This window comes from Numida meleagris, chromosome 1, assembly GCF_002078875.1.
Source record: "Numida meleagris isolate 19003 breed g44 Domestic line chromosome 1, NumMel1.0, whole genome shotgun sequence".
NCBI classification, from domain to species: Eukaryota; Metazoa; Chordata; class Aves; order Galliformes; family Numididae; genus Numida; species Numida meleagris.
In genome coordinates, this window is record NC_034409.1 from 27,464,168 (window position 1) to 27,477,755 (window position 13,588).

At 36.6% G+C, this 13,588-nt stretch overlaps 1 protein-coding gene across 4 annotated transcripts in view; it reads left to right on the forward strand.

Moving 5' to 3' along the window:
* The window catches only part of DOCK4 (dedicator of cytokinesis 4), a 253,261-nt gene that overhangs the window by 208,217 nt on the left and 31,456 nt on the right, over positions 1-13,588 (forward strand). For all 4 annotated transcript variants that reach the window (XM_021384917.1, XM_021384919.1, XM_021384918.1 and 1 more), the window contains 4 exons: positions 5,502-5,597; positions 7,071-7,131; positions 10,040-10,133; positions 13,061-13,209. In XM_021384917.1, the coding sequence (XP_021240592.1) occupies positions 5,502-5,597; positions 7,071-7,131; positions 10,040-10,133; positions 13,061-13,209 (400 nt within the window). The remainder of the gene's footprint in view (positions 1-5,501; positions 5,598-7,070; positions 7,132-10,039; positions 10,134-13,060; positions 13,210-13,588) is intronic.

The following is a 13,588-nucleotide window of genomic DNA, read 5'->3' on the forward strand; positions in this document are numbered from 1 at the left end:
TATGTCATCTGTAAAGTCTGGCTGTACTTCTTGTATAAAGCTATAATTGGGAAAGGCTAAATCTGTTATTTCACAGAACATTCTCTGACTTCTAGTTTTAAATTCAGAAAAGCAAGAAATGTTTCCTAATTACATAGAGTGCAGGTAGTGCACAAATGGGACATTCTGAAAACTAGGTATGAGAATTCAACAAAAAACTGTTCAATTAATAATTTTTTATTGCCAGGGATTTGTACTTATCTGTGTAATTTCACTTGTTGATTTCTTGATTGATATATACAATTTTATTTGTTCTAATAATATTATTTTTTATTTTCTTCTGTAAATTCTTGTTAATATATTTTAATAAATGATGTACCACTGAAATCAAATAGATAAAGCTATAGTGCTGAAGTCCCTAAGGTTCCCCACAAGTTATCCCATTGATTGAAATAAATGATTGACACAGAGTACAAAATAACTAACTGAACTCTGTCTTCTTTGCTGTTTCTTAGAACTCTGTTCCCCTTAAGTGGAAGATTTCACTCATTTCTGATGTGTTTAATAGGAGATGTATTATTCCTCTTCAGGATTTCAAGCTGTGCATTCTTTAATGCTGTTAAACACATGATATTTTTCAGTTTATGTGGCTTCTTAACCATTCCTTCTCCTTTAAATATTAAATTTTACCTCTGTTGTCATTGCTTAAATAACAACATTCAGATCAGTGAATATCAAACACAGGTTTCTTGTTAGTCTAATGCATATGATTGTGAATTGTAAGCATAATCTGCAGTTCTGTTGATCTGAAAATATAGGATTTCTAAATATCATTTCAAAAGCAAAAGTGGGTAGAGAGACTGGATGAGTGATGATAAACAACAGCACAATATGCTAAAGCAGACCTTTATTTTAATTATTCATTGATCTTCCGTAGTCTGAGTAAAGATAGTAACAGGTAAGAATGCTTCAATATGTATTGACAATATTCTAACTTCAAAAAAAAGTCATTAAGGGAGAATCTCTAGTTATAGAATTAAGTCTAAATACATCCTCTTGCAAAATACATCAAGATGTCTGTCACTGAAATAACTTTAAATTCTGTAGGAATTCATATTAGTATGGAATACAGTTTTAATTTCTTTTAAATTTTTGAATTACATTTAAACTGAGGGAAGTTAAACGAGATATGGTGAAAAACTGTGTGAGCATTTTTTTAGGTCTAAATGCTGAAGATGTAGTAATCTAAATTGCAAAATGTCTCACAGCATCAGTATACCTGTTTCTGTTCCGGTTCAACTGAATTATAACTAGACTTTTTGGCAAATTTCAGAGTATCTGCTCAAGTTCATTTCCCATTCAAGAAAACTGGAAATACTTACTTATCATTAATTTTTCATTTGAGTTAGATTGGAATCCATACATTAACACCTCTCAACAGGAGAGCTTAGAGAAGGTAGTTATCTAAAATGGAGGATGATAGTGTTCCAGGGTAAGTGAAGGAAAATGGTTAAAACCAGACAGTTTAGGGAGCTGAATGTATAGTCAATCACCGTGAGACTTCTTTTCTTTTCTTCCATGGGTAATTTAATCTAAGCAATATTAGACTGTCTTCACACAGTGCACGAAAACAGACTTGTTTAGTCTGAAGTGACAGGGCTGTGATATGTACCCAGGGAATGTGGAACAGTATGGTAGGTCTGAGACCCGCAGTGATTACATAGTCTTTAGCACAAACAAGTGCTGCAGTGTTTCCTGATCAGTCTGAAGATGTGGCATGGTTGGTTTTGATAGGTACAGTTGGGAGCCAAGAAGATGCACACACCTACTTTGGATACACTGTAGTAACTACAGTGTGTGTGACACATTCTGTTTTTGTCATGCTTTTTGTTTATTTTGTCTGAATCAGAAAATGAATTTAAATCTCTCAACTCCCACGTTAACTGCTTTTTTTTTTTTTCCCACTACATCTTTCCTTTGAATGTCTTATGTTTTCAGAGACAAATTATAAGCATCTCTGGACATCTTTAAAATGCTGCGTGCTTAGAATTCACTGCTTATAATGGAATTATGTTTATCAAATGAAAACACACAGTAAAAGTGGGAGGAAGATGGCTGCTGTTTGTTTTGAATCAGTGTCTTCCTAGTGACTTGAACATGACCACACAGTGATTAGCTCATGATGCAGTAGAGGGCATCACTATGCTGAGGAGTATTACTCAGATATAAAATAATATCTCTTTGCTTCTTGTTCCTGCCTTTCCAGCATGGTTGGACAAGATGATCTTAGAGGTCTTTTCCAATCTTAGTAATTCTGTGATTCTACTGCATCACACAGCAGTGATGAACATTTTACTAACAGGAGAAACTAGATGTTTCTAATTGCTACCCAGTGTAATCATGATAAGAAAGGTGTCCTGATCTACTTGTGCATTGTAACCCTGAAAATGACCCCGAGTTAATTAGCACAGGAAAAAGAATGCCTCCATTTTATTAAACAGGAGCAAAACCTTAGGAAACCAAAGGGTTTACCTGAGTAGCTCGTTTGTTCTGAATCTGGTAAATGCTGAGAGTTTCTTACATCAGTAGCTGTATTCCCGTTTGGCCCAACACAAGCCATTTCAGGTGTGGAGGGTAGGTGGCTATGTTATTGAAGCACAAAGCCTGGGCTGGGAGGCTCTGTTGGTGGTTGAGCTTCTCTTTGCAACTAGGATTCAAGCTAATCTGGCACTTAATACCTATTTCTGTTAGATCTTGGGTGATTTTTCTAGACATAAAGCTGCTGTATAAGAAGTGTTGACTGCTCTCTCTCCCATGCTGTCTTCTGTCTTCTCAATGTCTTCCCCTGACTGTGTGACTGAATTCAGACCTGCCTGTTCCAATAGACTCTGGACTGAGTCTTTCAGTCCACCTTGAACATTCTATGGTTTGGGAAACTCCTCTCCTATTTCTGAATTACAGCAAAGTTTGACTTTAACTTCTGAGTAAATGTGGAAGTCTCTGACTAAATTGAGATATCTGGAGGATGTTGTACTCCAAAATGGAGATCTTGGTGACTGAAGGTAATTCTAGGATTAAGTGTTTTTAAGTCCATGGCCTGAATAGCTCTGTAGCTAAGACATATAAAACCTACTTATATTGGGACTTACCACATGGCTTCACTGGCCTAAACGTGGTTCAGAGCCTGGCATTCTTCCCTGGAGATCTCTGATCCTCTGGGACCCCGTTCCACACTCTTACTCTTAAGAACCCAAGATAAAAAAAAAAAAGCAAAATGTTCAGTTGAGCCCAGATATGGGGTTTTCATTTTTTCTCTTGTATAATTTAGCATCTTGGCTATGCTTTGGAATCTGTAAGTACCAGGAATTGTATGATGGAGGTAGGCACAACGCAGGCAAAGGAAGAATATTGCCTGTGTTCATGTCTGCACATGGGGAAGAGGTTGTATTTAGAAAGCAGATAGATCCAGCAAAAGGATCAAACAGAATAGAGGTGTTAAAAAAGTGCGTGTCTATTTTCAAACACAAGGTGACAGAGGAAAAGAAAACTTAACTTGAGCCAATCACTTATTTCAAATTCTTTTTAGGTAGTGCCATGAAGAAGCCAAGGAATTTATTTGAGTAGTTCTTTTGTTCTGAATGTTTTTTTTTTCTGTGCATTGTGTTGAAAGATGTATGGTGGAGAGTGGGAGCCATGCATCGGAAGGAGAGATATAGAACTATCCATGTGCAATGTTCATGTCAGTGTGAATAAGTATTCCGAATGGGTCTACACTGCCCATTTGTAGAAATTGTATATTTATAACAAATATGCCAATACATTTATAATGAACATACATAACTCAAGTGTAGATTGAACTCAACTGTTTTAAAAGAGAACTCAGACATCTACTGATTTTTTTACAGGAACTGTAGGTAATTATTTTGGTGAATTATGTTGAAGTGTTCGTTTTTAACACAGAGTTGAAAGGCAATAGAAAGGAAAAGTCAGTGCAGTAATCAGTGTTTATTAATGTAACAGGCTATACTCTTGTTAGACAAGAAAACTTGTACTGAAAGGAAACATCAGGGGTTTAAAAGCAAATTAAGTTAATCCATGCATTCTGTACGGAAAGCAGAGATGCCATACTGCTTCAGCATCTTCTGTTAGGGATGGCTTTATCATCTGCCTCTCCTAGCAGTGACAGGTAGCCAGTCTTTGAATGTGAGGGAAAGACATCTCATTGACCCCTAAAAACAAGCAGTGAATATAAGATCAATATCTGGATTTAGAATGAAGATCAGTGTTTCCTCTAGCACGGCACAGATTTATTTAGGTCAAATTAGCTTGCAGAATTGCATCGGTGACATCCTGCTGTATAAAAGGAGCTGAACAGAGCTGGAGTGCATAGTTGGTGCAGTTGGCATGTAGGAGTTATTGGGCGCTGCTATGTGTTTGATGAAATTTGGACGTGGGAGTTTTATGGGACTGAATATGCTCGGTATAGATGAAGGTCAGTGGAGCTGACAGCTTGCCCACTGCAGACAGAAGGTTTGGAAATGCTATTAGCAGCTCTCTAAAAGGCCCTGAGTATACAGATGTAGCAATTTTTCAGAGACTTCACTGTAAACCATACCTGAGTGTGTTTTTAGGGAGATTGCCAAAATATCTCCATAGGCACGTCGTCCATCTGAGGTACTGCATCAAAGCAGAAAAGTAACAGAACTCTGTAGATAAATATTTCCATGTTCATCCTCAAACAGAGAAGAAATGTTGGAAATTCATACACAAATGATTAATATTTGATAAACTTAGAGAAAATCAGAGATATTTAACAGAGGTATTAAGGATAATTTTACTGACAGCTTCACTTACAGTAACATTTTAAAATATTTTTGCTTCAATCTGTAATTCGTATTCATATAAGAATTCAGCTCAACATGGGTTTTAATTAAGAATCTTAAGAATTTAAACTAATTTTATGTGTAATAATAATTTGCTCTCAGAAGAAAATATTAAATGCCATGGGGGGAATCATCTTTTTAAAATCATTTTCCTGTACTTAAGTTTAATGTGTGCCAAAATATTAGGGAAGTGAGGAGGAAAAATCTGTGTTTAAAAAGTTGAGGTCCTACTAAGAAGGTTTATTGAGCTGGTAAATGTTCTTTTCTAAATACATCTAGAAAATTTCTGTTTTATGAAGTATTGGCATGAAATTAATATATAAATTTTATGTGAAAGTTTTGTTAAATCTTTGGGATATTAATATATTCTGAAAATTCAGTATTTGATCTATTTTAACCTGATGCAGCTAATTTAAAAATCATTTGTTTTGTCAATGCTTCCTGGACTAGAATTCCACTTTTTGGTCCTTATCCTAGGTAAGACATTGTTTGCGAATTGTGCTTCTTGGGAGGGTGTTTGTGAAAGAAAAATCAAACTATCAAAGTTGTTGCTAAGGTGTTAAGGTACTGGTAAAAGCAGGTGGTTGTCATAGTGACAGTTAAATAATGAAATTGTTCTGGCATCTTGGTTTTTTTCAGTCTGCTGAAGAAAATTGAGCGGGAAACATGGAGAGAAAGTGGTGTTTCATTAATTGCTACTGTGACTCGCCTCATGGAAAGGTTACTGGACTACAGGTGATTATCTTTCAGTAAGGTTGTCATCTTAAAAATGTTAGGAGACAAGCATGGGGATCTTGTACAAATTGTGACTGTACATGGATGTATCAACTTAGGATCTCTGGCAGCAGCCGCTTAGTCAGCTCACAATAACACAACATGTCTGAAAATGGAGTATCCCACCCATGCTGTGAAAATCCAGTAGCTTGCACCAGTTTCTTATCTGGAATGCAGGACCTTCCAGCAGTAGGTTAGTGACTCAAGTCTGTCTGAAGTCAGTAAGCTCAATGCTAATCACCCGACAGCTGTCTTACAGAGTATGTAAAACTCTTACCACGATGTCAATCACGCCTAGTAGTAGTGTCAGCTGCCACACTAAGTATGTGTACAGAAACATGATCTCTGGGTGAGAAGTTTGCATCTGACTGTACTGCACAAAAAAAAGAAAGGGAAAGAAGAGACATATCCTGCTCTGTAGGAGTGGGAGACTGCAACTGATTTTCTCAGTCCTTTGTGAAGTCCATGTAGAAACTTTAGGACTTCAGCTTAGTCCTCTTCACTGGCAAGTTGTAGTACAGTATAGAGCTCAAGGGTTTGGTTTTTATCCAGTTCTGCAGGGGAGATAGAGTGAAACTTGATACTTCTTCTGCTATCCTCAACAACAGTTTGAGAATAAAGCTATTTTGTCAACAAAAAAAACAAACTCTTAACATCTAAAGTGCTTTTCCTCCTCAGGGATCAGTTGGATTACAACCTCCAGGGCTGTGAATCCAGCATCTTCCAGAACAAGTGTTTATGCAAGTGGTTGTAAGAATATTTGAGACAATTGCTTAGCTCACGTATGCAAGAATGTTTTAAAGTTTGTAAAATTTCTTTTAGTGGCTGCACAGTTGTGCCTGTTTGTTACTTTTTTTGCTCCAGTATGGTTGTACTGACACTATCTTTGCTGATTAATCAAAATCTTCATGGTTCCATTTTAAATTTTGACTGAGAATCAGATCTGTTCCCTCAGCAAATAATAAATGGTACTCGACTAGGAAAATTTAGAGGACCTCAGAGCATTCTAAAGAGGAGGTCAGTATCATTCTCCATTTTCGCAGAGGAACTAATGTTGTAATTCCATGACTGTCTCTGAAGAAAGTAGATTCATCCGCTCACTTGCATCACACTGTTCCTCATGCCAGCATAAATGTTTGCACTGGACTGTGGTGATCTGACTGAGATGGACTAAAAGTAACCCATCAAAACATGCTGCCTAACTTGTTTCACTTACTGAGAATTCTGTAGGCAGCAGTGCAGGACTGAGAATGAGTGCCTGAAAGCCATAGTGGAGCTGAAGTGCCTTGCTGGCTTCTGCTGCCACAATTTGAGATCAAGGTGTGAGCAAACCGAATGAATCTCTAGCAGTCACTTAGCAAGTGAATGACAGGTGTGCTTTGTGTTGAGAAAAGGATAAACTTTGTTCCTTTTGACATTTATTTTCTGTTTTAGGGACTGCATGAAAATGGGAGAAGTGGATGGTAAAAAAATTGGCTGCACTGTTAGCCTTTTGGTTTGTATAATAATTTTTCTTGCCCTTTTTGATTACAGTTAAGCATTTTCAATTATACAGACATATTTGAATGGGAAATAGCCTGTTTCTTGATGCAGTTTCAGTTAACAGAATATTGGTGAAGCATTGGCACAGGTTGCCCAGCAAAGCTGTGGATGCTCCGTCCCTGGAGGTGTCCCCAGGTTTGATGAGGCCCTGAGCAGCCTGATACAGTGGTTGGCAACCCTGCCTATGGCAAGAGGGTTGGAATGAAATGATCTTTTAAGGTCCCTTGCAACCCAAACTATTCTATGATTAGTATTGCTGATAATTTTTTCAGGATGAAATCGACACAGTCGTTTCTGTTGCATAGTTGGATTCTGAGAGATCTCTAGTACTCCTTCATTCAGTTTTCTTTCACTCCCTGCTAGATAAATTTTGCCACAGTATTTTCTAAACGTAATTGGTTTCCAAGTTCTTAGAAAGAAACAGACCTTTCTGCCTTCCCCATACCCAACAAAACCGACATGATTTCTCCAGTTTCCTGACTTCCTCGTAGCTGGTTCAGCCAGGAACGCTGCTCCAGACCTTTTTCCTGTCATGTAGGCAACCATCAGTGCCAATCTGTATTTTAAAAAAAATTTCATTTTTCTTTATGAGATGCATTTTTGTTCTGTGCCAGTTTCTACTGACAACTTTGTTGATTTCTGTTGACCTTGAAAAGTTTCCATTTCCATGATGTTTGTTTTGGAAGGCTATATTTTTAGCCGTGGAAAAAAAACAGAATAAGTTGACTCATAATTCTGCATTTTTGACGTCAGCAAAACAATTTGATAGCACTTCTAAGTAGCAGTTACACATGAGAGAATAAAGGATTTCTTCATCAGGGAATCGTACTCTCCAAATATGGGAAATGTTTACTACACAGCCGTAGAGCAGCTGACTTTCTATCAGAATCTCTGGCATGATTTGAATTCTGTAAAGTACCTGGATTATTTTCAATCTACCACTAAGAACTTTTAGAACTATTTTTAGTAAACCATTCAAGATTTTAACAAAAATAAAATTCAAGCATTTAAACTCCCTGAAAACACCATTACACTTTTTAATAGGATTTTCTATGACTTGTACAGGTTAAGGAAGACATTCTACCCTAATAATTTTCAGACACATTTTGTTACTATTTGCCCACTTGAGAAACAACTAATATCAAATTTTGAAAAGCCAAGTCTGATTACAAAAGTAGCACACACAATTTAAGACATGTAGTTGCCCATATGATGGACAAACCATTTATCAACTCAGTAGTTTTTCTTTCATGCATATTATTAGAGGAATGTATAACCCTAAAATTATTTGAAATATAGAGAAAGAAGCAATACTTCATTTTTCATCAACACTTCAAAGTTATTCTGACTTCCAAAGATGAGAGGATTGATTGGCTTGAGAATATGCATGTTTTGCCATAGAGGTGCGTGCTGTTCTTCTGGGAAGCAGAATTGACCAAGTTAACAAAGTTATCAAACTAACTGGAATTATGCTGCATCATGAAATATGCAGGGGTACCAGTATCAATAACTTAGATGAAAGGAAAATGTAGGATTTTTTCCCCTGTTTTCTCCACTCTGGATCATCAGAAACAGGTTTTGCATTCGCAATATTTGTTCAGAAAAGCTGGTTTATAAGGTGTCTAATGCAGTCCCTTAAATGCAAGAATCACCTAACTTCAAAGTTGAATTCCTAGTGGAATAACTGGATCATCACGGAACCATAGGAAAGTGTTGAAAGAAATGTGAAGTAATTTTCGGTAACCTGCTGAGTTTTTGTCAGGCATTTCCTGGTCTTCACTATTATTAATTTGTATTTCAGATTCTATTCATTTAGAATTACATCCTTTTTGAAAGAGAAGATTATTCTTGTGGTGGTCTACGCTGGAATGTTGCATGATATCATAGAGTAGAATGCTCCCTGTTTGCTGTTTTCAGAATGTTTTTTCCTTAGGAAAAAGGGTTCTTATTAATTAAGGACATCTGTTTTTTACATTATGTCGCCTTTTGAAGAGTTTGTCTTTTATTTGTTATGACTTGAAATAGTCTGTTGAAAAAATGCAACACCTTTGTCGCTATATTGGCGTGACAAATCCGAGCTGTGACTGGGTTGTCTTGGTGTAGTCCACCTTATAGATCTATTGGACTTTGTCAGTGCTGAGCCTCAGAGAACCAATTGACATGTGTACAGTTTAAAGTTGTGACAAGTCCTGGGGCCTTTTGTATTACATGTTTCTGTAGGAAAAGGGAAGTCTAAAAGTTTTGATGTTGCATCCCATATTTTATCCAAATAACAGAAAACAGAAGTTACTCATCCAGAGATCTCTAGCTAGAAATCTAGAAATTTTGTCCTGAGTATTACTTTAGTATGCAACTTCACGTATTGCAATCATGCATTCAGTATTTATGTATTTGGTTCCCAGAATCAGTCAGGGCTGAAGAAAGCCAGTTTTTCGTTTGGCATTGTGCTATTTACAGTACCAGACAGTTCTTTGCAATGTTCCAACGTCCTTCTGGCATTTTACTATGACAGAATGAAGAGCAGACATACTAGGCAGTAGATATTTTGTTACAATATGAATACAAAAGTTAGAGCACTGTCAGCATTTTAAAATCAACAGAGAGCTTTCAGCAAGATGTTAGATAGCCTAAGTATCGGTAGATGGGTGTATTTTTGGGGTGGATTAGTATTTATAGAGAAAGAAACATCAGATTTCAGTTCTGTCAGGTTTTTTCTTTATTTAAAAAAAAAATTAAAAAGAGCATGTTGACTGTTCTACCAAATGTATAATGGAACTAAACATTATATTGAATGTCTTTTGTTTGTGATAAATATATTTAGTATCTTCTATATTTCATTATGAAATTCAACTTTATTGCAGAATTTTTACAAGACTGAACTGAACAAAGAAGAGATGTATATTCGCTATATTCATAAGCTCTATGACCTACATCTGAAAGCACAAAACTTTACAGGTAACTAAATGCAAACTAGAAAGGCATTTAGGACTAGACTATGATTTGCAAACCTTCAATGTGTATGTGCAGTGCAGAACATACAGACCCAGGCTGAGTTTTCTTGCTGAATTAGTCTCTCTCAGAGTTGTGGGGCTTCATTTCAGCCCTACAACTCTGCTACTTTCTGCGTTTGTTGAAAAAACTACTGCTGGTGCACACTAGCAATATATGTCACGAGTCGTTCTTCAGCCAAGAGGAGTAAAGCTTAGATGAGGTTTATGTGAATCACTTTGGTAGTGTGAATCTTTGCCTATCACATTTGCAGTACTGTTGTCCAGTATTTTTCAATGTGAATTTAGCACCAGGGCTGACAATTATTGTTTAAATGGAAAAATAAGAAGATAAGCGTGTGGTTGTTATTTATACAATAAAATGGGCACTTCATCTGAGTGACTGTTATGAAGATTAGCTGGAATGGATAAAATCAGTATCTCTTTAAATTAAACAGTCTTTGGTTGCCAAAATTCTCGACTGACCTTGTAATACCTCTGTCCATTTCCCAGTGATTGCAACTGCAACTGCATGTGTTCAGAATCTCTACAGATTGTTTTCATTCTTAGATTTCTTGGCTAGTGGGCACTAGTAAATAGGCTATGGGTACCTACTGACAGTGAATTTCCTAGCATCCATAGGAAAGGTCCTTAGCTTGGAATTTTTACAGTACCTTTGCTGTTCATGGGTTTAAAGTCTAAACTAGATTGCAGGGTATACTAAGGAAAGGATTTTCATTTCCTCTTGTGACCTGGCAGTAGTGAATCACAAGAGAGTTTTGATTATCAAACACTACTATCTTTGTCCCAGCTGGCTTTTTTGCTAAATTATTAATTTCCTGATCTTACATAACAGATGTTAGTAACTCTTTAAGCAATGCTGCGTTCCCTTTACAAATGGACTGCAAATATGTATCCAATTTACTTTTAGCGGTGATATGAACCTTTTCATTTTGTTTTGTCATCCATTCTAATATTAATAGTATTTTGCTCACAGTTTATCTCCAGGACTTTGTTCTATTTCCTGTGTATCTATTATTAGCATGTGTGATTTCTGCATTCTTTGCCATGGTAGATTCCACGACTCCAAGATTTTTTTGCTGTGAGAGACTTAAGGAAGAATTGTCTCACACCCATGGTTAGAAGCAGCCTTTCCACTTGAAAATAGACTTATGTAGTCCACTGCCTTGCCTTATCAATCAGTGACAACATACAGACCTTTTGTGAATTGACTGAATTCAAGTACAAGAGAAAAGAAGTCTGCTACTTCAGCAGAGTTCCTGTATGTTGTACCATTCGTTTGCTAACTGCAAAGTTTCATTGTAGGGATGAAGTCAGCTTACTTAAAATAATTCTTGTCTCCTTTCACAGTATGATTTACAGGACTGCTTCTAATACTTCTTAATTCTCTGTGGAAAAAAAAAAGTCGTTTTTTTTAGAAAATAAAAATCCTGGTTAAGAACTTAGGTGACAAGTTAGAAAGGAAGAGTCATAGTGAGCTATCCTGACATCTATTTACGCTATTTTACATGTTATGTAAACATGCTGCATATTTCTATTGCAAAATTGTGGCTTGAAACTTGGAAAATATATGTTACTAGTCAAGCATTCTGAAAGCTGTGTAATGTCGGAATTAAGACTGTCTGTGCAACTTCAAGTGGTCTCCTTTCCACATACGTGCTGTAATGCAGCATTACTTTACACCATACTTAGCATTTTACGACATTTGGATTCAAAGCACAGTTTCCCACAAACATCTTCTGCAGTGATGGCTTTTCATCCACATTCTTAAGCTAGATGTATAAGAGGAACACTACTAGAAAAAAAAAATCCCTGTGTAGCCTGGTTAACATTATCTGACTTTACATGGCAGAGTCAGAAGTAGGATACAGTTGTCTGGGGTAAGTTTACCTACCTCAGCCTATCAAATCTGCAGTAAAAGAAGTCTAGTAGGCAACTTAAGTATGCCTTCAGAACATGGCCCATCTGAATGATGCAAAATGGTTGTGTGGCTGAAAAAACAGATTGAACACTAACTCAGAAAACAATAATGCATATACATAGCTAGATTGAGTTGCCATAACCAGAATTAATGCTGGTGTTTTGTGTTTGGCCAAAGTCTGAATTTGCAACAGTTTGTCTTAGTATTAGTTTTATTGTATTGTTTCTGAGGAATTTGTTAAAGCAAAGTAAAAATAATAATGTTGTTCTCAGCAACAACAACAATTATTGTCAACAATAATTGCTATTAACCATGATCTAAAGATCACTACACAATTTTCTAACACTGGAGAGGAACATTAAGTTTGGTTCCTTACTAACCTTCAAAAAAATACAGAAATTTTGAGTGTGCACTTCTTTTTTCTTGTGTTAGAATCTTAAGGCTCAACTGTGAGGAATTTATTTCTATTAGGGAAAGAGTGAAGTCCATCAAGACAACCTCTGCCTCTCCATTTCTGCCCCAGCCCTGATGTCCTCTGATGTCCATCCTACCTATTTTCTCTCCTCTTTATTGATGTGCCTTTTACTCCAGCCTTTGTTCATTTGTTCAGACAGCAGAGCCATTGAGAGTTTCTCCTTAGCAGATGGGAAGTCCAAGGCTAAGCAGGAAATTATTTCTTAATTTCCCTGTCCTCTTTGTATTGTCAGTCTCCAGGAAAACTGTCACAATGACTCCACTTTTAAGTACTGTTTGAAAATTGTCAGCAGAGTTTTTTTTATGGCTGTAGAAAGTAGCCATCCAAAATCACCACTACCACCTGTTTTATTACTTCAAATACATCAGTTTTCCATCAAAAAGGTGTATCTCAGTAAGAGTATTCACATTTCCACTTACTTTCTCTATGTTTTGTTTGCTTGGTGTTCATATGTACTGTGGTGTAATTTGTCTTGCAGAGGCAGCCTACACACTCTTGCTGTACGATGAGCTGTTGGAGTGGTCTGATCGGCCCCTGAGAGAATTTCTAAACTACCCCATGCAAACAGAGTGGCAGCGTAAAGAGTATCTCCATCTGACTATCATTCAAAACTTTGATAGGGGAAAGGTAAAACAGTCCTATTTTACTGAATAAATCTAGAAAGGATAGTTAATTCACTTCATGACTTCCAGTTTTGCGTTTTCTAATATAGAGGGGAAGTATTTGTCACTGCCTGATTAAGCAGTTACTTAGCGACACAGTAGATTCCTTCTAATTCTGTTTGTATCCTAGAAATCTCCCACACTTAAATGTGAGAATAATTTGCACTTGTGTAGCAATTCTCTTTGCAAGTGTAGAAGCACTTTCTAAAAGATGGTATAATTTCTCCCCATTTTGAAGGTGGTGAAAACGAGCCATACAACAAAAGAACCTAATGCAGTTTACTGAGTGACCAAGTGAAGAATAACATTCTTGGTGACTGGATTATAAGATCTATGTTTACATC